The sequence below is a fragment of the Mesocricetus auratus genome, unplaced genomic scaffold, assembly GCF_017639785.1.
Source record: "Mesocricetus auratus isolate SY011 unplaced genomic scaffold, BCM_Maur_2.0 Super-Scaffold_100014, whole genome shotgun sequence".
NCBI lineage: Eukaryota > Metazoa > Chordata > Mammalia > Rodentia > Cricetidae > Mesocricetus > Mesocricetus auratus.
In genome coordinates, this window is record NW_024429197.1 from 23,638,705 (window position 1) to 23,666,256 (window position 27,552).

Consider the following 27,552-nt stretch of genomic DNA (forward strand, 5'->3'; position numbering starts at 1 on the left):
AGAACAGGACGCACCTGTGGCTATCAGCTGACAGGCAATGCATAGAAATCTGTGGGGGCTGGGACCCAACATCTACCCCTTCTTTATATATAAATTAGCGCCTGTCTTAGGTGACTAGGACATTGACAACCAACCTTACCCGTTAATGGAGAAGTCACCCAGGCTGCATGACCCTCCTGTCTTAGGTTGGCTGACATCCCCTTAATCTCACCTGTCATTGGCTGCCTAATTTTTCTGTAGGTTCAACCATAGTTGAGATGAAGGATTCTCTGTGGCTTTGGAGTGACAAAATAAGCCTAGGTTTGTCTAGTGCCAAGATGCCTTCCAAATGAAGTAAGTCCTATGACTACAAGGCCCCAAAATAGGGACCTAGCCCATTCTTTGATTAAACGGCCTGCCATCTATAATCCCCTGAGGAGGAGCTCTCTAGAGGATGAAGGAACCCAGGTCTTGCTTACCCTAATAATTTGATTGGCCAATTGGTAAGTATTAATTTTGGCACGGGTAACACAAATGTGTGCCAGGGTAGGCAAAAAGGTTTAAGGATGTTCATTGATCAAGATTTATAATTCCTACCTGGACTAAGCTATTTAAGGAGCTCTGAGTGCTGAGAACCTGGTACCTCCCTTGCTGGTTTATCTACTGTGCTGGCTGTGTTTATAGCCTGTGAGATGGTAATCCCAGATACAATGGCTGCTGTAGCAGCAATAGCTGCGGCCACCACAACAGTGATGTCAAAAGTCTCTTTTTTGCCTCATTAGGGCAAGTTGTGTCTCTCTGGAGAAATACACTGGCATAGGCGCAACTCTGGGCACCCAGACGATCAGGAAAGGAGGAACTTTCCTTCCATCCAGTTACTTGTAAGGTTGACAAACTGGAACTCTGAAACCCGCTGCATCCTTTCTTTCACGGACTGTAGTTTTGAGAACATCAAGGGTCAGGAACACTGATTCAGTGTGTCTCACTTGAACTGGCTTGGGCAGGCTCTCACGGTTTTCGGTCTGGTTTTTCTCTGCTCCATGTAATCACCAAATGTTCTGGTAGCCACCTAACTTTATTCTTTTCCTGCAAGAAAATATAAACATCCCCTATACCCCAAATTGGATCTTTCCCAGTGTCTAGTGTATGGATGTCTCTATCTAACCTGAGCAAGAGTCACTCGAGTTCCATCATGCCAGAATCTGTCTGCAGATTGCTCACTGGCATCCACATTTAAAAATTTTTGCATCATGTGGAGATTGGGGACATTACTCCCCCCCTTTTTTTATCTTTTGAGGTTACATTTTGATCAATTTTCCATTGAGTATCCAGACCTGTTGCCTGTTTTTTATTATTTTTGGAACTCCCATGTAAGCAAAACATTTTAAAGTGACTTATCATATGTTTGGTAGCTTCTCCGGTTTGTGCAGTGACCGTCAAGAAACCCGAATTCCTATCAACTGTCATGTGTACACAATTTAACTTGCTAAATTCAGTAATATCAGTAACAACCATTTGCCATAAATGAATAGTAAGTAGACTTTGAGGGTTTTTTCCTAGTTACAGATAAATATTGTGGGCACACCTTATTGTTTGACAATTTTGATGAGCAGTCTTCTCTAGTTAAACCAAATTGCTTTCTTAGACTTCTGCTATTTTGATGATGAAGGTTATGAGACCGTAGAGCTCTTTTTAACCTGAGATAAAGCGACCAATTTTGTTAATCTATATGAGGATTAATTTCTCTAGTCTGTAACATATGTCCCATATAACTTTTGAAAATTACTTGAAGTTTGTGAATACTCTTTTTCTAATCCAATCTTTGAAGCTCTTGCTAGCTGACAATGCCTCATTTGTATCTTAGCTGAACTGGCCAAATTTGCATCTACACTGACTCCTAACAGGGCAGCAGTTTCCCTGAGGCTTCTTCTCAAAAACTTTTTTCAAATCATGTATTAACTTCTATCATGCCATGTTGTATGCTTTTGCTATTTTTCCACTGACTGGCTCTGAGGACTCAAATCACCAATCTTCCCTGTTAAGACACTGGCTGGATGCTCTTTTTGGCTATATCAAAAGCAATTTAGATAGCTTCTTAACTATATCTGAAGCAATTTAAGTATCCTGTTAATTATATCCAAGGCAATACAAGCAGTTCACATTCACAAATTCACAATCACATTTCATATATACCAGTGTGGCCACATCGTACACACATACATACATCTTTTAGTCATCCTATTTTTCCTAGGTGTCTCCTTCCTTTCCCAGGTCTCCTTTTTTTTCCAATCTCCATTCTTTCCCGCTCTTTCCCAATCTTTCCAAGTCTTTCCAAATCTGCGTGGAACCTCCACTTGTGGAGTCCGGACCACGAACAAGTCCCAGGTATGGGGAAATGAAAGGCACAATGTCTGGCTGTTTGTGCTGAGAGAATGCATCTGCCACCTTTATTACCAGGAGAATGCTTGTGTGTGTGTGTGTGTGTGTGTGTGTGTGTGTGTGTGTGTGTGTGTGTGTGCGCGCGTGTGTGTGTGTGCCGTATCTGTGTGTCTGCAGTAAGGAGGGAGCAGCCTTATATACAGACATACAGCACAGTGGAGAAACCCCAGGTGTAAGAGCTTGTGTTTTCCTCCTGCTAGATAGTGATGTTGTCAGGTGGGCAAGGAGGGTGGGGGTTGGGAGGGGTGGAAATGGGGGTGGGAATGAGGGGGTGCTGAAACCAGGACTAAAGAACAAGATGCACCTGTGGCTATCAGCTGACAAGCAATGCACAAAATCTGTGGGGGCTGGGACCCAGCACTGGGAAGGCAATTAGCAGCCCAAGCATGAGGAACTGTTGTTTGATACCCAGAACCCACACAGAAAGCAAGGTCTCACCTGTCGTTCCAGCTCTGAGAGGCTTGGGAGCTTGCTGGATGGACAGTCCAGCTGATGAGTGACTGCAGGATCAGGGACAGTCCCGTGTCTGGCCTCTGTGCACATATACCCCTCTGTGTGTGTGTGTCTACTCAAGAGGATCATACTACATTAATTTCTCTGGTTAGATGTGTTCTCTGGTGAAAGTCTTGGTCATTTCTTCCCAAGTTCATTTTTAAGTACTTTACAGAGTTTGTTGCCATGATGCATGGATTTTTTTATCTTACTTTTTCTTTTTCCTTTTTCTTTTTATTTTATGTGCATTAGTGTTTTGCCATGGGTGTCGGTCCCCTCAAACTGGAATTACAGACAGTTGTGAGCTGCCATGTGGGTGCTGGGAATTGAACTCCGGTTCTCTGGAAGAGCAGTCAGTGCTCTTATCCCCTGAACCATCTCTCCAGCTCCTCATCTTACATTTCTAATTGCAACTTTTGGCATGTTTTTAAAGAAGCTCTTAATTTTTTTGTACATTAATCTTATAATCACCTACTTTATTGAACTTCCTATTCATTCTGGTGTCTTCCTCATTTGTAAGGGAAAAGGTCTCCCAAGTGAATCATTCCATTATCTGCAAATTATTTTTTATCACTTTGTTATTAATACTTAAATTTTTATTACACTTGTTTCTTTTTTGGTTTTTGTTTGTTTGTTTGTTTGCTTGCTTTGTTGTTTTTTTCCAAGACAGGATTTTTCTTTGTAGCCCTGGCTATCCTGGAACTAGCTCTGTAGACCAGGCTGGCCTCGAACTCACAGAGGTCCACCTGCCTCTGCCTCCCTCCCAAGGGGTTGGATTAAAGGTGTGCATCAACACTGCCTGGCTATTACACTTACTTCTATACTGTGCATATTGGGATTGGATGGGCATGCCATAGCATGTGTGAAGGTCAGAGGACAGACAACTCATTAGGGTCGGTTCTCTCCTTCTACCATGTGGGTCCCACAGGGTGAACCTGGGTTTCAAGCTTAGCCTCAGACACCTTATCCTCTGAGCAATCTCACTGGCCCATTATTAATATTTATATATAGTGTCTTTTTCATGTTACTTGGTAACCGGGTTAAGTGATTGGAACTGGGGGCGTGGGGTCTGACGCAGGAGGTCTTCTTGACCGGGGTCACAGTCAAGCTTGTATTTAGCAAAGTGGGTGGGGAATGGGTTCCATGGGACGGGAAGGGAAGTGGCAGAGGATGGCTCATGCGTGGGGCACTGGTGAGGCTGTGAGAAGCAGGGGCAGCATGAGAAGTGGCAGGGGCTTGCGCTACAGAGCACAGACTTTAGAAACACTTAGAATGGAACGAGAGGTCTGTGAGGGAGAGTGGTCCCCGAAGATGCCTGCACCCTGAATGTTGGAGCCTGTGAATGTGTTACCTGACTTGGCAAAGGCTCTTTCTAGATAGAATGGAGATTATGGACCTTTAAAGAAGATAATCAGCCTGGATTAGATAGATGGGCCCAGTATAACCACAGGAACCCTGAAAAGTAGAGGAATTTCTCCAGCTGAAAGCAGAAGTAAGCCTCTATAGAAGGCGAAGCGGTGAGAGAGGCTTAGCCTCCACGACTGATGGGGACCACGGAGAAAGTTGGAGAAAGACTACGGGAGTAAGACTGGTCTTTTCTACAAGGGAGCCAGTTGTAGGGACGAGATTTGGCAGCAGCTGGAGTGAGCATGGACTCGGGTTCTTTTCCAGGGCTTCTGTAAGTGTGTAGCCCCTGATGCATTGACTCAGACTCACGTGACTGACTGTACACTAAGGGCCTGGCTGAGCCTCTCAGTAGTGAGTGTTGGCCTTCAGGACTCTGAGATAATAAATGTGTCTTACTGTAAACTGTTTAGTCTGCCCCTACCTCGTTTTAGCAGCAGAAGAAAATGAATTCAAGGGGGTTTGAGTGTGGCAGCAACATTCTCAGATTTTTATGTTAGAAATGGTTATGAGCTGGGTATGGTGGCTCATGCACCAGAGGCTGAGCCAGTCTGGGCTACACCAGCAGGTTCTAGGTCAGTCTAGGCTGTGTAGAGAGACCCTTGTCTTGAGCAATACAAAACAGAACAGTGGCACTGTGTGCAAAATGGATGCAGGGCGTATAAACTGATTTGTGGGAACATAGTGATGGCATGGACTAGGGTAGTGATAGTGGGAAGGCACTTGATGTAATTTACTTGAGGGCTGGAGAGAGAGTTCAGTGGTTAATAGTGCCTTACTGCTCACAACCACTCATAACTGCAGGTCTGGGAAATCTGAGGTCCTCTTCTGGACCCCTGAGGCACCTGCACTCATACTTGCATATGTACACAAGTACATATGTAATTTTAAAAAGGGCTAGGAAGATGGCTCAATGGTAAGAACATGTATTGCTTTTCTAGAGGACCCAGATTGGGTTCACAACCACCACATTGGGCTGCTTACCACTACCGGTAATTCCAGTTACAGGGAATCTGACACCCTCTCCTGGCTTTCCTGGCACCTGAATGCATGTGGTGTACATACAGGCATTGTAGATACACCCACAAATAAACATGGATAAAGCTTCTAAAAATCTTTTTAAGAATTGAGAGGCTAGAGTTGGCTGGGTCATAAAGAACACTGGCTGCTTTGTCAGAGGACCCAGGTTCAATTCCTACATGACAGCTCCCAATCATCAGTACCTCTAGTTCCAGGGGATCTGGTGTTCTCTTCTGGCCTTTGCAGGTACTAAGCACACACACACAGACAAAACACTCAATATTTGGAATAAAATTAAACTTTTTTGGGGGGGTTCGAGACAGGGTTTCTCTGTATTGTTTTAGAGGCGATCCTGGAATTTGCTCTGTAGACCAAACTGGCCTCGAACTCACAGAGATCCGCCTGCCTCTGCCTCCCGAGTGCTGGGATTAAAGGCGTGTGCCACCAACACCCGGCTAAAAAATAAACGTTTACAGCCAAGTTTGGGAGCAAAGGCAGATGGGTCTCTGTAAGTTGAGGTCAGCCTGGTCTATGAAGAGAGTTCCAGGACAGCAAAGATTGTTACACAGAGAAACCATCTCGAAAAACCAACCAAAACTAAACATATAATTATTTGAGAGCTTATAATTACCCAAAATTGGCTGTTGGCATGAGTGAAGTCATGGATGACTCGGTGCTGAATGATCTGGAAGGTTCCCTTGAGACAGGTGCCTCGCCATGACTCAGCGATGGCTCTTCACTTGGAAACTGTCTCTGTAGTTTCTTCACGTACGAGGATGATGATAGCTTTATACATTAATGGCTTTTTCACTTTTATTTTTAGGTCATGTAGGACATTGTAAATCATGTGAAGATGGGACTCCTGGTATTTGTGCGCAATCTGCTGCTAGCCCTCTGCCTCTTCCTGGTCCTGGGATTTTTGTATTATTCTGCTTGGAAGCTGCACTTGCTCCAATGGGAAGACTCCAGTAAGTATGGTCACTGTAGTTCATGCCAAGCCTGTAGCTTCCCGTAGCTGCCATGCTGCTCATCGCTGCCATGCCTGTGGGGAGTAGGCATAGACATCTCCCACCGTCCAGTCGCTGTGGGCTGAGCGCTTTGATGCTTCCGCTCCCCTTCCCCCACTTCAGGCTGCATGCCGTGGCAAATCTCAGTTTCCTTTTTGATCTCAGTGAGAATGTGCTGGTCTTCAGTTCAAACCTCAGAGTGTACCTGGATTTCTAGTTCCTGAAGGCTCTTGTCCTTTTGGAATAGTCAAATGCACCTCACCCTTACTTCTCAGGGACTGCTTGGGGTTTGGTTTTCAAGTTGGTTTACTTTTCTGCCCTCAGAACATTCATCTTTACCTTTTCCTTGCACTTTCAATTGAATATTGTCATTGTTTGATTTTTTTCCCCCAAGGAAACTATCTCCTTCATCTTTTCAGCCCTTTGGTATTGAACTTGCGTCTAACTAGAATGCTAGTGACCCAGCAACTTCCAATCCTTCCCTCCATGTGAGTGTCTGGTCTCAGGTGTGGCACTCATGGCCTGGCTGCTCTGTCCTCCGTGTTACAGGCGTGCAGTTGAGGGGATGGCATTACTTGACACCAACAGTTGTACTTTCTGTTCTTGGCTACAGCTTGAAGTACCACCCGGGGAACCCCCCATAACTCTTCTTTGGCCATTTTGTTTAATCTTAGCCCGGTTTAGGAAACCTTGCCTTGCTTAGACTGACAGCTCCTGGATATCAGTGTATAACTAACTAGTCTAGAGAGTAGGGTCAGTCTCTAGGGCCGGGTTAAAATGCGGTGGAAGATACTGCTGGTGACTGGCTTGCCACTGTACAAGGCAGCTGTTGCTGTAAAGTCGACTGGGCATTTCTCACATGGTCTAAACTACTTGGGTAATTTTCAGCTGAAATTTAAAAAATACCATGCTAAATCTTTATTGCTTTGTATTGAATGTTTGTGCCTCTTAATGTTTAGCTTGGGCTGGGGCTGGGCTCAGTTGGTGGAGTACCTACGTAACATGCACAACGCCCAACACGGAATAAAACTAGTTATGGCTCATAGCTGTAATCCTAGAACTCAGGAGGTAAGGTCAGGATCAAAAGTTCAGGGTCATCTTTGGCCACATAGTGAGTTCAAGGCCATCCTGGGCTATATGGCACTCTGTTAAAAAGAAGCTTAGTTTATAATTATCATTACTTTGTATTTTAAGAAGTTATTCAGATTTTTCTGCCCTGATTTGTTTTAGAATTGAGGTTAAGTACTCCAAGGTAAGGAGCTATATATCAGACAGTGTAGAACTCTGAGCAGTGGTTCCATGTCAGTGGAAAACCTGTGCAAGGTCTTCTGTGTTCCCATAAAAGTCATAACTAAGGATTAAACATTATTTTCCTAGAGAAGCAAAAAGGAATTAGCATTATGGAAGAAGACCCATAATACCAGGCATTCAGCCAGACAATATATACATTTTATCTCATCTAATTTAATGCTTAATACTGTGAAGATGTCGTTAATCTTCATTTTCCTGTTGGACAGGACCTCAGTGCTTAATTAAGCTGGAATTGAACTCTGATTTTCCATCTTTAGGACACATTTCATATTGAAAACTCTAACAAATACTGAAGAGAAAATTGAATTCTGTTTTCTACTTGATAGAGAGCAGAGGCTCTCAGAGATAGTGAAAAGCAAAGGAGGGAATAAGAGGAAAGGGAGGACAGGGAGAAACCCTCTAAAAGAAAGCAGAAGCTGGGGGTGGTGGCCCACGCAGTAATCCCAGTACTCGGGACAGAAGCAGGCAGGTCTCCGTGAGTTCGAGGCTAGCCTGGTCTACATAGAGGAGTCCAGAACAGCTTGTGTCACCTAGTGACTCTGGCTCAAAAAAGAAAAAAATGGGTGGGGTGAGGAGAGAGGAGGTTGAGGAGGAGATAGGGAGGTTAGTTAGGGTGAGGTGGCTGCTGTTCACAGTCACTGTGCTGTCTGTGGACCTGGGTGGTTAGTTCCTAGGTACGACCAGCTGTCTTATGTATCGTGAGCTGATTAACCACAACATTCTCTCTCAAGACTCTTAGATAGTTGACTTGGAACAGGTTGCGGAGTTCATATCTGTGTTGTATCAGAGGAAGAGGAGCAAGCCTAGGTGGGCTACCAAGGCTGAGCGAGGTAGCAAGCAGAGGCAAGCCCAGATGGTTGCCTCATTGCGGGTTGGGGAGTGTGTGTGTGTGTGTGTGTGTGTGTGTGTGTGTGTGTGTGTGTGTGTGTGTGTGTGTGTGTGTGTGTGTGTTGAAGACAGGGTCTCTCTATGTAGCTCTGGCTGGCCTGGAACTCATGATGTGGACCAGGCTAGCCACAGACTCAGAGGTCTGCCTGCCTCTGCCTTCCAAGTGCTGGGATTAAAGGGGTGAGTATCTTCCAGCTAGAAGTTTTGTGGTTCTATCAGTTACAAGGCATATTGTAGAGGGGTGCAAACCACTTGGCTTTGGGCAGCTTATGGATAAACACATATACCAAAGGCCTGGGTCAGATGCTTACCTTCGAAGAGTGGTTTAAGCCTAGTTACCAACCTGTTTTATCAAGAGCTAGGGAGATGGATCAGTGGTTAAAAGAGCTTGTTGCTCTTGCAGAGGACCCAAGTTCAGTTCCCAACACCATGTCAGGTAGCTCAACTCTAGCTCTGGAAAATCAGATGCTTTTGGTCTCCATGAGTACCTAACTGTTAGACACACACACACACACACACACACACACACACACACACACACACACACACACACACACACCATTAAAAATAATTTAAAAGCAAGGTAAACACAGACCTTTAATCCCAGCACTAGGAGGCAGAGGCAGGCAGATTTCTGTGTGTTTGAGGCCAGCCTTGTCTATACAGGGAGTCAGGCCAGCCAGGGCTACACAGTTGAGTCCTTGACTCAGAAAAGCAAACAAGTCAAAAAAATTAACAAAACCAAATGTTTCAAAGAAGTTATTTAAGGCAAAAAATAGCATGCAAACTGGGTGTTGTGACATACATGAGCCCAAACAGCTGGGAAGCTGAAGCTGTCTGGGCTCCATGCCAAGACACTGTTTCAAAAGTAGATAAGCTGAGCCTGCGGTCCAGGTCCTTAGTCATAGCTACTCAGGAGGCAGACACAAAATGATCAAAAGCTCACTGAGTGGTGGTGGCGCAAATATTTCATCCCAGCATTTGGGAGGAGGAGGCAGGTGGATCTCCAGGTTCAAGGCCAGTCTGGTCTACAGTGTGAGTTCCAGAACAGCCATGGCTGTTACACAGAGAAACCTTGTCCTGAAACCCCAACTTAAAAAAAAAAGGATCAAAAGCTCAAGATCTACTGAGCTACATAGTGAGTTCAAGTCTGGGCAACTTACTGTGATTTTGTCTCAAAATTGAAAAATAATATATAAAAGGAGCTGGGACCATGGCTAACCTAGCACTGCATGCACACAAGCACACACACACACATGCTTACACACAGATCCACATAAATAAACATACACTCATTCACACCTACACTCACACACATACATATATATATATACACATGCATGCGTATACATATGTAATACACATACATTCATGTACATACTCTCATACACATATACACACTAACATACATACACAGATGCACATATATACACACTCATACACATACATACTTTTAGACACATACATGCACTCACATATCCACATTCACATACACGCATGCATGCATGCACATACACTCACACATATATGTACACAAATACACATACTGTCCTAGGGTTTTTATTGCTGTGTTATAAGGAAAACATTTAATTGAGGTGGCTCAGTTACAGTTTCAGACGTTCAGTCCATTATCATCATGGTGGGAGCGTGGCAGCCTGCAGGCAGACAGTAACTCAGAGTCCTACATCTTGCAGGAAGCAGGAAAGTCAACTGAGACACTGGGTGGTATCTATCCTGAGCGTAGGAGACCTCAAAGCCTGCCTCCACAGTGACACACTTCCTCCAACAAGGCTATACTCACTCCAACAAAGCCACACCTCCTAATAGTGCCACTCCCTGAGATTATGGGGATCAATTGCATTCAAAATACCACACATACACACATACAAACTGTAGAATTATATTTATAATGTTATGAAAATATACACATCTGTCTTTTGCACAGTTATTTTTATAAATTAATAAACAAACTAACATAGTTCTCAGGGTTAGAAAGCTCTAGGCGTCCTTCTGTTTATTCCTTCCCAAGTAGAGATAAAGTACTTGAGTTTCTCTTACCCTGATTGTTTATCTGGGCCATTGTTCTGGCTAAGTGGTAGGTATCTCTTCTTAGAAACGATTCCAGTGTCCTGTTTCATGGAAAGTATATATATTAATTTGAAGTTCTGTTATTTCTTATTAATGAACCAGACCTTCCAAGATTTTTTTCCTGTGTGGTACCATCTTTAAAAATCCCTGCCTCTGTGTTTATCAGTTATAGTGAGTCCCTTCAGCTTCATATTTGTGAAGGATCATAACAGAAGGCTCTAAAATACATTCTGCTGAGCCAATTGCTACTGAAAACTCTCAGGGAGCGAGTCAGTTGGAAATTGTGTGTGATGTTTCAGAAGGACAGGCTGAAGTGAGCTAATAGGCATAGGACAAATGACCCCAGCTCAGTTCTCACACCCACCCGTAACTCCAGCTCTAGCAAATCTAACACCCCTCTGGCCTCTGCAAGTACCCCTACGCACATACACACAGATGATAAAGTTAATCTTTGCAGAAAGTGAAGTGGAGGGTGGTGTTTCTGGCCCTGACTTAGGCGTTCTGCTCCAGGTGACAACAAAGTGGTGTCAAAAGTAGCTTTAGCTTTATAAAGAATTGTTCTCGTGGACAAAATAAATGAAAGGGCTATATCAAACAAGGGACAATAGGTGTAGCTTTCAGCCCCTCTAAGGAACACATTGAACAAATTCCATAGCTGCCCAGTCTCCTGCCAGTGCACCACCCCCTCTGTTAAGAGGTCCTAGTGCGACAGGTTGTGGTGGTTTCTGCCAGTCAGAGATACCTAGAGCAGCACTGGGCATCTGAAGCAGGGCAAATTTGTGGGATGGGCCCATCCTGGGGAATCAGGGTCTCTGGGAGGATTCTAGTGAGTCTGAGCTGTTACACACAGAGCAGAGGCTTCCCACTCTGCCCCAGGATGACATAGGAGAGAGGTGGCAGAGCAGGAGTGATGAGAAAAATTGATGCTGGGACATCAGAGTCCCCGCCCTTGCATTGGAAAATTCTCAACACTGGGTATTAGCTGTGTAGCTGGAGGTTTCTTGTTCCACCTGCCAGTCCCCAAATAACCACTCGAAGGCTTAATATTAATTACAATTGTTTGGCCAATGGCTCAGGCATATTACTGACTAACTCTCACAATTAAATGAACTGTTTTGTTGGTGGTGTTTTTCGAGACAGGGTTTCTCTGTGTAACAGCCCTGGCTGTCCTGGAACTCACTACAGGCTGACCTTGAATTCACAGAGATCCACCTGCCTCTGCCTCCTGAGTACTGGGCTTAAAGATGTATATCACCATTTCCTGGCTAAATTAACCCATTTCTATTAGTTTATAGTTTAACATGAAGCTTGTGGCTTATCACCTCACATCTTGCTTCTCTGGAGGCTACATGGCATCTCCCTGACAACACCTTCTTTCTTTCTGAATCTTTGTTTGGATCATCCATCCCCACCCCCCACCCCCACCCTGCTTTATTCTGCCTGGCCATTGGCCAAATCGGCTTTATTTATCAACCAATAAAAGCAACACATATTCACAGCATACAGAAGGACATCCCACATTCCAGTTGGGGCACTGAAATGCTATGCTTTAAGTGTCAAAGTCTCAGCCGAGAGCAAGACCTACTGTGGGCTCACTCTCACAAGGCTGATGGAGCTTCCAGCAAGATACTCTTTGAAGTCTGGGTCAAACTCAGAAAACAGTGTGTAAGAAGTTAAGCATGAATGTGTGTCTGTAATTATTTACTCAAGAGAAAGCTTCTGTCTGGAAAAAGATTTGGAAACAGATGTGTGTGGTACTGAAAACACCCTCAGTTTCTGTTGTGAAACACACTGTGCTGTGGTGCACTTAGCAATGAATCGGGAGCAAGCCACTGTTACAAGAGACATCATGGGTGAACCCCGAAGCCATGCTCTGAGTGAAAGAAGTGAGGCAGGAAAGAGTTCAAATCCTGCAATTCCGTTGAGACTAAGTTCTAGAAAGAATTAGACTAGTCCTTGGCAGGAGAGATGTACATCAGTGGGTGATTTATGTGGAGGACTGTGGGAACTTGAAGGGATTTTCTGGGATAATACAATGCTGCCCATTTTGTTTGAGGTCATTCCTATACAAAATGTATATATACTTGCCAAAAAGTCTGAAGCCCTGTCTCGTTAAATGTGAATTTATTTTTAAGTATTTAAAAAAATTAAATATACTTCATTAAAATCTTTGTTTTAAAAGAAAGAGTTAGGGCCAGCAAGATGGCTCAGTGAGTAAAGGTGCTTGCTGCCAAGCCTGAGGACCTGAGTTTGATCCCCAGCACCTGCGTGGGAGAGGGGAGAACAGACTCCACATGTACATAGTGACATGCTTGTGCATGCATAGTCATGCACACAAAATAAATGTAATTCTTGTTTAAAGATATATTAATGTTATTATTTTATATGTATGACCGTTTTGTCTGCATGTATGTAAGTGAACCACCTGTGTGCCTGGTGTCTACGGGAGGGCAGGAGACAGCATCAGATCCCCTGGGACTGCAATTACAGATGTTGTACGCCATCATATGGGTGCTAAGAATTGAACCCAGGTCCCCTAGAAGAGCAACAAGTATTCTTAACTGCTGAGCCAATTCTCCAGACCCTAATTTTTTAAATTGAAAGTAATAATAATAATAATATAAAGCAAGGACTTACCCTCCCAGCCACCAGAGTGTATTCTGAAGCCACAGTGATGAAATGGCAGAGCAGCGTAGGAAGAAGTCGGCAGATGTGTTACTGGCAGAGCAGGAGCTGGGGCACAGAAGTGATCTAAGGGCAAAGATGGATTCTCCTACTTTGTTCTCAGACAGTTGTGCCTGATGTAGTCAGAAAATTTCAAGTTAAATCCTTCTCATATCTCACACAAAAATCAATTCCATATCAAGTGTATAATATGAAGGCTGGAAAGAGTTCATTGATGGGCCGTCAAGGTCAGGAGTCATAAAAGAGGAAAATGGAAAATATTATTCTTGTCTATTAAATTTTTATATGGAAATAAATTGTAAAATTTTAATCAAAGTTAAGACAAATAACAAAGAACATATTTTCATTATCTATGATAGAGGTTTTTGTCCTTGTTATTTTAAAAATTCACTTTTCTTTATTTAAATCTGGGATGTGTTTAGCCTCACATGGATTCTGTGCCCAGTAGCCTTTGTAGGAAGGTTGCTTCGGAATTCGACACGAACCATGCCACTGTTTCCATGGGCCCAAGTTACCTTTCATCAGATCACCCTGGTTTTGTTTGGTTCGCCTCCAGAAGTCAGCATGTTGTTTTTGGCTATATACACATAAGTGCATCTCCAGTTTCATCTTGGACATAAACATCTTTGAACTGTGTGCTGTCTTTGGTTCTGGAGACCTCGCTTGTAGCCAGCAAAAGCGGCCTTGCATCATACCCTTCCTTGCTCTTTAGAAGTCCTGTTCCCAGCAGGTCCCAGCCCCCAAAGTTCGGCAGCCAGGATAGAAATTTTTAAAAATATGTTTTAAATTGTTTATTTATATTTATTTGCTTATTTATTGTGTCACAGCCTCACTGTGTTGCTTGGTTATTCACAGCTCTTAGGGCTAAGTAACTCTCCCACCTCAGCCTCCCAAGCCCCGGTGCTGTAGGCACACACCGCCACACTTAAACTTGTATTTTTAATATATAGTAAGAACTTGTGTAAGTTTGTCTAGACTTAGGTTTATTTGTTTTATGTTTGTGAGTGTTTTGCCTACATGTACACATGCCTGTGGCTTAGAGGTTAGAGGAGGGCATCAGATCCTCTGGTCTAGAGTTGCAGGCGGTTATGTGCTTCCACGTGGTTTCTGCCAGTCAGACCCAAGTCTAGTGTAAGAACAAGTGCTCTTCACCAACGCCCGTCTCTCCAGCCCTCACATTCACAAGTGTAAACATACGTGCTGTTCAGTCAGGTTTTACTTGCCGAGGAAATAAAGCTAGCAGCAGTCTTACTTCCTAAGAAGCAGGGAACAAAGGTGGATGCACCAGTGTCCACCCCTAATTGTTTACAAGAAAAGATGAAAGCCACTGAGGACACTAACGGGACACAGAGCTGGTTGTCATCACATCTGTGGTCTGCTTCTGGGTTCCACCAGCCACACGTCGAAGATATGCAGAAAGAAGTTGTAGTTGTACTGAACATGTGAACGGGCAGATTTTTATATTTTACTGATTGATTGATGATTGCTTTTTTTTTTTTTTTTTTGCTTCAGGGTTTCACTACATCGTCCTGGCTGGCCTGGAGCTTGCTATTTTGACCAGGCTGGCCTTTAACCTGTAAAAATAGGGCTTCCTTTGCCCCTTAAGTACTGGGATTAAAGGTGCCCCTACTTTTTTTCCCTCTTGTAACTGTTCCCAAACAATTGCACAGACTCTAGTGTAAGGGAGCTGGCAGTCGAGAGTAAGTGTCAGAGTGACTTGGGTGTGTAAGAGGTTAGAAACAAAGCCGTTAGCGCAGATACCTAGGTAAGAGCCGGCACGGTGTGCTCTGTGGTCTTAGCACTTGCGGAGTGCAGGAGGAAGCTTGTCCTCAGCCGGCTTAAGGCTTAAGGCCAGGCCCGGCTACACAAAACAGAACAACAGAAACAAAGAACAAACAGTAGTCACAGAAACTCATGAGCTTCCTTGATTAAATGTAAAGACTTCGTGTGATTAAGGACCCCACAGACAGAATTAACATACAGGTAATATGCCGGGAAAGAAAGCGACAGCCTTTGAAATTTATGAGAGTTGGTGTTTAGGACATGCAGAGAACTGCAGTCAAGAAAGAGATACCCAATGGGCTGCAGCATAGCTGGGAGAGTGCCTGCTTAGCGTGCAGGAAGCCCTGCTCTGATCCCCAGAACTGCGTGAAAGCTAGCGTGGTGGTACACACCTCAAATCCCTGTACCCAGGGCAGCTGGCAGCCAAATTAGAAGGTCTGAGTTCAAGGCCAGATTAGGCTATGTGACACTATCCAGAGATAGAAAGGTGTGTGTATGTGTGTGGGGGGGGTGTCTCAATTTCTCCATAGGAAATGAGCAAAACATTGTAAGAGGCATTTTAAAGAATTAAGAAATCCCTAAGGCTAGGCATAGGAAGAGATAAACTCCCAGGCTATGAAATATTCAAGTTAAAACAAAATATCACTCTCTACCTCTTTGACAAGAATCAGAAAGCTGAATAATGCCTAATGTTGGTCAGATGTGAAAATCCTGTAACTTGTATTCTTCACTGGCAGGAGGTAGATTCCAAAGCCCGGTAGATGGCACACGGGGAGCCGTGTAATAGGATTGATTTAGGCGTATGCACGAACATTATTTCACCTGGCAAGCCTCTCCTTTCACCTTTATACTCCACACAGCTCATCAGAGACATGCATTGTTTTGAACCAAGCAGCTGGAGGATAGTGAATTTCCACCCCGAGGGTGGGGATGAGTGGGCAAGAACAGGGTGATGTCATAAACGATACACAGCCGTTTGAAGCAAAAAGCTACAGACATATGACATGGACAGGAGGTAAAAAGAAAAGCCCTGTTTGAATTAGTAAAAGAACTCGAATCTGGCATCTTCATTTTTGTAAACAGAAGAGCACCATCAGGTGTGATGGCTCACAGCAGCAGTTTCAGCACTTTGGAAGCTCAGGCAGGAGGATTCCCATGAGTTGAAGGCCAGCGAGAGCTACAGAGCCTCAAAAACAATGGCAAACTCACAAAAGGTACATGCAGAGACTGAAGTGTGAGCTGACGCCGGGCAGTGGTGGCACATTCCTTTAATCCCAGCACTCAGGAGGATCTGAGTTCAAGGCCAGCCTGGTCTACAGAGTGAGTTCCAGGACAGTCAGGGCTACACAGAGAAACCCTGTCTTGGGGCCGGGGAGGGGGAGGTGGGGAAGAAAAGAAGCTTGAGTTGAAAGATTCAAAAAGGTTGAACTTGAGGCGGGCTGTATTCAGTGCTGCGATGATTACCTAGCCCACTCTAAGCTGTGGATTCAGTTGTCAGAACAAATCAAAACAAAACAAACAAATGTAGACGGAAGTTTCTGTCCTGCCTGGTCCAGCTGCCCTTTGGTCCCAAATAAACACACAAAAACTTACATTAATTATAACCCCCCCAATACTTCCTGCCTGGCTACTGGCCAATCAGTGTTTTATTCATCAACCAGTAAGAGAGACATATATACAGAAGGACATCCCCCATCAAACAAACAAACAAAAATAAAACTCAAAAGAGAAAATAAATAAATTAGATAATTTTTACCAAAATTAAAATTCAAAAGCTGTAATTAAGATAATAGAAAGGTAAAACTATCTCCAGGTGGTGGTGGCACACACCTTTTGTCCCAGCACTCAGGAAGCAGAGGCAGGTGAATGTCTGTGAGTTCAAGGCCAGCCAGGTCTACAGAGCGAGTTCCAGTACAACTGGGCTACACGGAGAAACCCTGTCTCAGAAAAAAAAATAATAAAAGTAAAAGTGAGAATGAAAACACTCAGTTCTTGTGTACAGAATATCCAGTGGCAAAAATTCAGTACTTTTGTAGATTTGTGTGCAAATATAAGGTTTTCACCATGTAACAGTGAGATGATAAGCAGCAAAAGAGGATCTCTGGGGGACCATGGGACACATGGGACAGTTCTCAGCCTTGGTCACTAGGCACATGAGAAACCACAGAGACTAGATACCCGTCAGAACCATCGCGTTAAGAAACGTGGTGAGAAGCCGGGTGTTGGTGGCGCACGCCTTTAATCCCAGCACTCGGGAGGCAGAGACAGGCGGATCACTGTGAGTTCGAGACCAGCCTGGTCTACTGAGTGAGTTCCAGGACAGCCTCCAAAACAATACAGAGAAACCCTGTCTCGAAAAACCAAAAAAAAAAAAAAAAAAAAAAAAAAAAGAAACGTGGTGAGGTGCTGGGGAGGCCCTATGGTCTGTCCCAAATGGAGGTGGCACAAGGACTTTCTTTGGAAGCTAGTTTGAGTTCTTTGGCAGGATAAACATATATAGTTGCCAAGTGACGTATGCTTATTTAAGAATATATGTAACAAAAACTGTGTAAGTCTGTGTCCGCACACAGACCTGCGCTGGAGTGCTACCAACAGCTCTATTCTCTGATGTCTATCAGCAGGTGGATACATAGACAAAACATGTCACTTCCAGCCGGGGATGGTGTCACCTGCCTATGATCCCAGCACTTGGGAGGTTGAGGTGGAGGATCAGGGGTCAAGATCATCCAACTCTGTGTGGCAAGCTCAAGGCCAGCCCGGGCCACACCTGTGACCCCAGCCCTGGAGGCAGAAACATTGGATCCCAGGAGCTTGCTGACCAGAAAGACTAGTGTAGCCAGAATGGTGGGTTTCAGGTGTGTGTCTGTGTGTGTGTGTCTTGTTGTTTTGAGACATAAATTCATCGCATAGCCCTGGCTGGCCTGGAACTATCTATGTAGACCAGGATGACCTCAAACTCACAGAGATCCACCTGCCTCTGCCTCCCAGGTGTAATGCCTGGCCAGTTGCAGTTTCAGTAAGAGAGACTGTCTCAAAGTATTAGGTAAGAAGTGATAGAAGAGGACACCCAGTGTCAGTCTGTGGCCTCCACACATGTACACACAGGTGAGCATGTCTGTACACATGCGTACACACATAAACCAGAACCAGCTGATACATGTAATACCATGGGTAAATATCAAACTTACTCCGAGCCAAAGAAACTAGATACAAACGAATACACTTTGTTGGCCAGCAAGACGGTTAAGGCACTTACTAGCATGCCTGATAACCTGAGTTCACTCCCTGGGACCCACATGGGGGAAGCAGAGAATCAGCTCCTCTGACAGCCATACTGTGACAGGCGCATGCCCCTCCCCCAGTCAGAACACATACACTGGTTAGTTAGCTAATTAATTAAAAATAGCCTCTAAAGGAGCGCCTGTTGTTCACAAATGAAATGAGTCTAGTTGTTGGTAACTGAAAAGCAGGTCAGCGACGGTGACGGGCGGGCTGGATTGTGCAAGGCGCCCAGAGTTTTGAGACAGATGGGAAAGAGCTGTAGACTGTGGTGAGGCTTTTGTGAATATGCATACTTGTCAAACTCTTCAAGTTGTATGCTTTAATGCAATTTATTGTATGTAAATTTTCCAGTGGAACTGATCTGAAAAGTTCCGCCCTCGAAAGCAAATGTGGCTTAAAGGAATCCAAACTGTCCATACAACAGGGTGCTGCCTGTGCAGGTGGGTGGGGACGAGGGGAAGACCCTGTGACCACCATTTATGTCATTCTCCAGATGGTGGGGTGTGACACTCACTCAGTATGGTGGTTCAGTTGTTTCCGTGTGCCTGAACCTTCCACGACAGCAAGGACAGCCATATCAACCAAGATGACTAGCAGGTACCAGAGCCCACAGGACACTGCGGTGAGAATGAGTGACCATGGAGATAGAGAACCGTCCCTTGCTGATGGTCAGAGGCCATGTGATTGCTAAGGCACTGAATCGCCCCGATTGTTTTAAAATTCAACATCACTTTCAGTCAAAATCTGAGAAAGGCTGAGAACTCTCAACCCTTTGTTTTTATGAGATTTTTTCGAGATTTCCTCTCATAAGGAAATGGAAATGGATTTTAAAATTCACGTGGAAGTACAGAAAACCCTTGGGTACTAAAGACGTGTTTTAGACAGAAGCTCGTGGGAGGGGGTTCACGTCCCCTGGGAGTGTTGTATAAAGTACACTTGCAGATCAATGGGACAGTAGAGTCCAGAAATAGATCCACGTGTGTGGCCAGAGCCATTCAGCCGGGACAGCACAGTCTGTTCACTTAATGGTTGCAGAAGAAGTGCAAACTTTGACTTTTACCTCTCACCAGCTACAACATTACTCAAAATGGATGATTCGCCCAAGTGGAGGGAAGACAATGTAACCAACAGGTGCAGGAGGGGAATCCCAGGGGCCTCAGGTTCGAGACCAGGCTGACCCTGAGCTCACAGAAATCCGCCTGCTTCTACCACCCAAGTGCTGGGATTAAAGGCGTGCGCCACCAACGCCCGGCTTCGGAACCATTTCCTAAACGGTATAAGAAACACTCAGTATATTGAACTTTATGTAGCGGAACATGGTGTTGCAACTTCAGGAAGCTGAAGAGGAAAGATCTCAAAGCCAGCCTGGGTTACACAGAGAGAAATTATCTCAAAATGGGCAAGCTCGGGGGACCATACCTTTAATCCTAACACTCTGAAAATGGAGGCAGAGGTCGGAAGCTGAAGATAATCCTTGGCTACATAGTTCTCTGCTAGCCTGAGTGGAGCCTATGTGGAGGCACGGTCTCAACAAACCATTAGAAATTTTTTTTAAAAAAATGTTATTTTATGTATATGAATCATATCTACACAGTGCCTGTGGTACCCAAAAGCAAGTGTTGGGTCTCCTGGAACTGGAGTTACAGACACTTGTGAGCTGTCTGGGTGCTGGGAATTGAACCTGGGTCTTCTGGAAGAATAGCTAGTGCTCTTTTTGTTTGTTTGTTTTTTGAGACAGTTTCTCTATGAAACAATCCCTGGCTGTTCTGGAAATCACTCTGTAGACCAGCCCGGCCTCAAACTCACAGAGATCCACCTGTTTCTGCCTCCCGAGTGCTGGGATTAAAGGTGTGCTCCACCACTGCCTGGCCCAGCCAGTCCAGTGCTCTTAACTGCTCTCCAGCCCCATTCGCGTGCACGAGCGTGCGCAGACACACACACACTCACACACACACACACACACACACACACACTCACACACACTCTGTTCCAAATATTAGGGAGATTTTTGTCATCCCCCATTGCGCTCTTCCTGCTCCCTGTCTGTCCTTTGTCCACAGCCTTGCTTCTACTTTCATGCTGTTTATTTTGAACACTTAAGAAGCCTTACAACCCAGGACAGGAAGACAAAGGGCCAATTAAAACTGGGCAAAGGTACAAATAGGTGCCTCACTAAAGTAGACCTACAGATGGCAGGTAATCATTTGAAAAGCTGCTCACCATATTAGTAATTAGGAGAAATGCAAATTAAAGCCGTGGTAATAGACTGCTCTAATAAACCTTTAGAATGTTGAAAATTAAAAGACTCTATCAGGTTAGCACCACGCCAGCAGCTGCAGCGGCGATTATACTGCTATTGGGAATGTGAAATGCTCCAGCCATTTTGAAAACCAATTGGCAATATTTTGAAAATTAACATTCATCCAGCGTCCCTCCAGCCATGCCACACTAAGAGAAATGAAAGCATATATCCATGCCCAAACTCATACCGAATAGCAACTTTTATTGTAATAGCCCAAACTGGAAACAACCTGAACAATAAATTGTGGCATGTATACACAGTGGGAATGCCATTCAGTATTCAAATGAACAAACAGTGCATGCCTGTAATAGCTTACAGGATTCTCAAGTAATTGTTCTGAGTGAAAGAAGCCAGATATAAGGAACACACCATGTAATTATAGTGATGCAGAAGTCTATGAGACTGGTTTTTGTGACAAAAAGCAGATCAGGGTCTCATGAGTGGGTGGGGCATGAGAGCATAGGCCTGGTGTGTGCCCATTAGCTTAGCCGTGATGTCACACAATGTGTCACAGATGATGACTGTCAAAGTCCTGATAGCAACTTGTACACCTTCTACAGGGGCAGTTCATTGTGTGTGAATTGTAATTTGATGATGCTATCTGAAAAACAGCCAGAGAACGATAAAATCCAGATGATGATGAACTGTTTTGTCATTAAAGAAAACAGCTGTCGCCCTCGAATGCTCATGGTATTCTTTTTAGGAATGAGAGACATGCTGAAGGAAATTCACTGCCACTAAAGAGCTGACAGAGTCTGAACTCCTAAGAGGGATTGCAGGAAGGGATGGGCAAAGAAAATGGTAAACACAGGTGTAAATCTAAGTAAACCTTGACTCCACCCTTCAGGCAGTGCTGTCCAATCAGTGCTTGGCACCATCATAAGCTAAAGGAGGCCATTATGGTGCCAACTACTGATGGGATCTGAAGAGGAAGAGAATGTCAGGAGTCAAGCGTCTTTCTTGCATTATTTGGTAGTGTGTGCAGATATTTGATACCCTGGTTAAGTTAAATGGGCAGGTGAAATTTCTAGGTTAGTTAGAAATTAATGTATGTAAAGTACATAACTTGAAGACCAATAGAAGGATCTGGAGAGATGGTTCAGTGGTTAGGAGTGTTTGGTGCTGTTGTCGAGAACTCAAGTTCAATACCCTGAATTCGGGGAGTTCAGAACTGCCTATAGCTACACTTCCAGGAGCTCTTGCGCCCTCTTGTGGCCTTCACGGGCACCTGCACTTGCATGCACCCATTGTGCCTCTATAGATACACAAATAATTAAAAATGAAATAAAATCTTCGAAAAAGAAAAAAAAACACTTAACAGAAGCAAAATGTAATAAGAGGGGTGGGGGCTGGAGCAAAAAGTCAATCAGAAGAAAACAGTGTGGAAGGAAAGCTCACAATACCTGGACCAAACAGTGGCGTCTATTGACATTTGAGGCAGGGCGCTATGCATCACGTGTTGTTTCTGAGGGAAGCAAGAGGCCGTCTTCTATAGAAACAGCGGGTGGTGTCCCTTCCAAGTGTTTTCATATCAGTGAGATGCCTACTGCCTGATGCCTTGTATGACATAAGGCACTGACACCACACAGGAATAGTGGGAAGACTGCCCACCCCACAAGCGCAGATAAAGCAGGGGCCCCAAACCCTTGAGCCACTCAGCCTTCTCTAAAAAGCCAGCTTTACTTAATATTATTGGTGAAACAGATTTGAGGTCATTAGTGGTGACGTTTGGATATGGTCATTTTACCTGAATGCGTTGTGATAAAGGGTGGAAACACCACGGTGCCCAACAAACCCTGAGGCAGACTGTCTTGGGACCGCTTGTGTGCTCCTTGAATTGTAAGCCGAGCTAGCTGCTGTTTTGGAAATGACTCATGGCAGACAATGGTTATCTGGGATATCTAGGGTCAGGTATGGGTGACCTTCTCTCAGAAACGAATGAGGTGAACCTACTGTTCAAAGGGAAGCCACTGTCTGTGTATTGCAGCCTGTAAAACCCAGCTTTCAGACTACGAGAAATTTGGAGAACTCGTATCTGCTGCTGCTGTGTGGCTTTCCCCGGGGAGCCCTGGACACACAAGTTCACCTCGGTTAGGTCACCTCCGTCCTCCAGCAACCCCCAAGGCTGCTGGGAGGACATGATGAGGAGAGAGAGTCTGGGGGCGTCCCCCTCCTGTTAGGGGACGTTATCAGCTTCATTACTGTTCCCACAGGCCTCATGTCACTGTGTGTGCTTGCTTTGCTTTCATGTTTGTGAGGCCCAGGTATCCTGTAGGTCAGGACAGCAGTCTGTCCCATGACAGCTGGTCATGTTAGCCCCGAGGAAATAGTTACATCACAGCAGCTGCCACGGACCCTTCTGTTAACAAGTGTGGCTATGTTGTGTGGTCACGGGGAGATGTGGGAGGATGGCCGTAACCCTGAGGAACAGTGAGGTCTTGTTCACCTCCGCCAGGAAGCGACAAAACCATGCACGGCCAAAAGAGCCTTCCACAGGCGAATGTGCATCGGAGATTTAATGGCATGGGTCTTAGGAGTGCCCTCTGATAGCAGTCCAAAATTGCATTTTTAAATTAGATTTTAGTTTTGGTTAGCATCCAAGACCAACCGCAGCCATTGGAGATGTTAACTGTAATAGTCCTTGTTTCTCCATTTTTCTGTGAGAGGTCGGTTGTATATGCTTTATTCATAGTGGTGATTTGTAACACTGAGTGCAGAAACGCTTTAGGACAGGGTGCCTTTTATTACCGACCTTGCCTTTGTGACATAGCACCTGGCAGAAACAGCCTTGGGAAGAAGTATTTTTTTTTTTTGGCTCACAGTTTTAGGGATACAGTCCGTGGTGGGCACCCTTGGTGGCTGAGGTGGCCCTGGAACAGCTGGAGCTGGTGGCATGGCTTCCCCACCTCTTCACTGCTCAGGAAGCACAGAGCTGGGGCTGGAATCGGGGCCTTCTCCCAGCAACCTAGCTCCTCCAGTTAGGACCCAACTCCTGAATGGTCTATCATCTCCCAAAACAGCACCACCTACTGGAGACCTCGTGTAGGGACCTTGCACATCCCAGCTATAGCATTCTCCCGGTTCCAGCTCTAAAGCAAAGTGAAGTCAGCCCCACTTCAGAAGTCCCCACAGACACCCGTCAAAGGCCCAAAGTCCCTTTGACACTCAGGGCAAACTCTTAACTTTGAGCTCCTGTAAAATGAAAAACAAAAGTGTCATGCTTTGAATACACAGGACATAGAATAAACGTTCCCATCCGGAAGGACAGGAGTTAGGATGTGACAGTTGGGGGGGGAGGTGGGGGGGGGGCTGACCAGAGAAGACTGATCCTCAGCAGGGCAGTCGATGGCACTGTATCTGGCCCTGGGGCTTGCCACATCTGAACACCAGTGGATTTGGATGGCCCCACTCTAGCAACTCCCTGGTCCCGGTCGAAAGGCAAAGCCCAGCAGCTCAGGCCCTGGTGATGGGAGTCTGTGGTGTTCAGATGTGGCAAGTGCTACTGTTCTTCTAGAATCATTAAAAACGGTGACGCTTTATGAGTTGGCTGACCTTTCATTGTGGATTCCGTGATCTGAGTGGTGGGTCTGTTTGTTGGCTGACTTCTAGTAATCTGAATAAGTTTAAAACAAAAGACAAATGACAATCTAATTTACAGTTTTCTTTTTAACTTTACAGCAGTGCAAAATGTCCATATGCAGTCTGTCCCCCGAGGGGCTCCGCACATGTGTAGTGCATAGAAACTCAGGTAGACACAGACATATGCGCATACATCAAAATCAAAGTCCCCACACAGTCACCTGCTTCTGCTTCTCACCTGAAGCACTGTATTCAATGCATTACATAAAACGTTCAGCACATGATCTCATAGTGTGTTAGATGATTTTGCTCAACTGTATTGGGCAGTGTTAAGTGTCTCATGTTTAATAAGGTAGCCTAAGGGAAGCTATATCTGACACATTAGGTGCATTGCATCATGCATGTTTTGTTTGTTTTGAGATGGGGTCTTACTATGTAGCTCTGGAACTATGTTGTCCTGGAACTCTGTAGACCAGGCTGGCCTCAGACTCACAGAGATCCGCCTGCTTCTGACTCCAGAGTGCTAGGATTAAACGTGCCACCCCACCTGCCTCAATTTTTAAATTATTTTTAATGCTGTGTGTGTCTGCATGTGGATAATATACATGTGAGTTTAGGTGCTGTCTTAGTTACTTTTCTCTTGCTGTGGCAATGCCATAGCCAGGGCAACTTATAAAAAAAAGCATTTATTGCCGAGTGGTGGTGGCGCACGCCTTTAATCCCAGCACTCGGGAGGCAGAGGCAGGCGGATCTCTGTGAGTTTGAGGCCGGGCTGGTCCGACAGCCTCCAAAACAATACAGAGAAACCCTGTCTCGTAAAACAAAAAAAAAAAAAGCATTTATTGGGGTTCCCAGTTTCAGAGGCTAGTGTAGCTCATGAGCATAGCAGCAGGCAGGCACTGGAGCAGTAGCTGAGAGTTTACATCCGATCCATAATCACAAGAGAGGGAGGGAGGGACAGACAGACTGGAAATGGTTTTTGAAACCAGTGACACACCTCCTCCAACAAGGCTACACTTTCCAATCTATCTGGGAACCAAGCAGTTCAAACTTATGAACCTATGGGGGCATTCCCATTCAAACCACTACAGGTAAACATAGGGGCAGAGGTGTTCCATCTCTCTGTATCTGGAGTTATAGGCGGTTGTTAAGTCTTTTTAGTTTTGGACAAGGTCTCACTGTGTATCCCTGGCTAGTCTAAAACTAAAACCTTAGTAGACCAGGCTGGATTTGAACTCATAGAGATCCACCTACCTCTGCTTCCCAAATGCTGGCATTAAAATCATGTATCACCAGAGCCCGGGTGTGTATGTGTGTGTGTATGTGTGTATGTGAACATGTGTGTGTGCATGTGTGCGTGCACACGCAGTACATGTGTGGGTATTTGAGTGCAAGTGTCCATGGAGGTGTTGGACCACTGGAGATGGCATTACAGGGAGTTGTGAGCTGTCTGACTGAGTGCTGGGAACTGAGCTTGTGTTCTTTGGAGGAACAGTGAGTGCTCTTAACCATTGAACCATATCTCCAGGCCCTCCACTGCATGCATTTCTACTTAACTATCTTTCCCAATTAACTGTGGATTGAGGAAACATAGCCCCATGGTAAGTTGGGTTATCTGTAAACCTGATGATTTCTTTTGTTTGTTTTGGAGACAGGGTCTCACTCCAGGCTACTTTGGGTTGGCCTGGAATTCATGACACTTGCCTTGCCACAGCATCCTCAGTGTTAGGACTGTAAGCATAAGATACCATATTTGACTTTGTGGTGACTTACTGCTACAGAAAAAGATCAGTTAGGGTTGGGAAGATAGCTCAGTTGGTCAAGTTCTTGCCTTGCAAGCATGAGGACCAGAGTTCAGTTCCCCAGAATGCATGTAAAAAGTACCACGATGTTGGTGGGTGCTTATAGTCCCACTCCTGGGGAGTTGAAACAGGAGCCCTTGGGGCTCACTGGCCAGTGTGGTCTAACTGGTGAGCTCCAGCTAATGAAAGTTCCTGTCTCAAAGGATGTGGCCAGCCTTTCTGAGGATGACAGCTGAGGTTGTCCCCTGGCCTCAAATGCCTTTGTGCACACGTGCATGCACCCACCTAGATATGAATATGTACTCACATAGATATGCAAAGCAAAAAATAATAATCAAGGTTGGCTATGTAGCACAGTAGTAACATACTTGCCTAGCATGCACAAGGCCCTCCGGGTTGGATCCCCAACACTTAGAAAACAGAGAAAAAAAACACATGAGTAAACAGTCATTAGTTTCTTGAGTGGTGAAGACCTTTTTACTTCATTATAAGGAAGGGAAACAGAAAGAACAACTCTCAAAATTCAGTATGAAAGGCGACTTTGATTTTTATTGTTTGTAAATTTAATTTAATTTTATGGATATAGGTGTTTTGCCTGTGTGTATGTATGTGTACTGTGTGTATTCCTGGTGCCAGAGGAGGCCAGAAGAGGGTGTTAACTCTCCAGGAACTGGAAGTATAGAGGTTGTGAGCCACGGTGTGTGTGTGTGTATATGTGTGTATGTGTGTATGTGTGTGTTCTGGGAATTGAACCTGGGTCCTCTGGAAGAACAGCCAGTGCTCTTAACCGCTGAGCCATCTCTCCAGCAGCCCCCCATTTCTGGCCTGATGAACTTGTGAGAGCCTTGGGAACAGCAGGCTTTGGTGGGAGCCCGTGCTTCTAGTCTGATCTTTCCCTGTGAGTCCGCAGCAGTGGTCTGGCAAGGAGCCCAAATATAAGTTGACAAATGTGTGAAGTCACAGTGTGATCTTGACGGTGGCTGCCTGCAGCATCCCTTTCACAGTTCTAATTTGGGTATAAATGCCACCGTTTATTCAGAAGAGGGTGGAAAATTGTACATATGTTCGTGTTTATATATACATAAGCACATATCACATCTAGATTTGCATACGTGGGTATAAAATAACTAACTGTGAGCATGAAATCTAGAAATAATAACTTTGGTTGCCTTCCAGGAAGAGAGCTGGGAGATGTGAGACAGGAGAAGGTGAGCGTGCTGGGGAGAGGCGAGGGCTAGAGGGGGAGTGTGAAAACTCTTGCTGTGTGTGTGTTTATGATTCGTGAGTGTGTGTGTGTGCATGTGTATGTATATATGAGTTTTGTGTTTATGTGTATTTGTGTATGTATGTATATAAGTGTGTATGTGTGTATGCATGTATGTATGTGTGTGTTCATGTGTATTTGTGTGTGTATGTGTATAAGTGTGTATGTATGTGTATAAGCATGTATGTGTGTATGCATGTACGTATGTGTGTGTTCATGTGTATTTGT

At 44.8% G+C, this 27,552-nt stretch overlaps 1 protein-coding gene and 1 pseudogene across 4 annotated transcripts in view; one reads left to right on the forward strand and one right to left on the reverse strand.

Annotated features, from left to right (window-relative positions):
• Nucleotides 1-27,552, forward strand: part of St3gal3 (ST3 beta-galactoside alpha-2,3-sialyltransferase 3) — a 218,164-nt gene that overhangs the window by 26,775 nt on the left and 163,837 nt on the right. For all 4 annotated transcript variants that reach the window (XM_005083888.4, XM_005083887.4, XM_040756828.1 and 1 more), the window contains exon 2: nt 6,158-6,302. In XM_005083888.4, coding sequence (XP_005083945.1) covers nt 6,188-6,302 — 115 coding nt within the window. In that variant the 5' untranslated portion in view covers nt 6,158-6,187. The remainder of the gene's footprint in view (nt 1-6,157; nt 6,303-27,552) is intronic.
• On the reverse strand, nt 13,715-17,286 carry LOC110343483 (annotated as a pseudogene).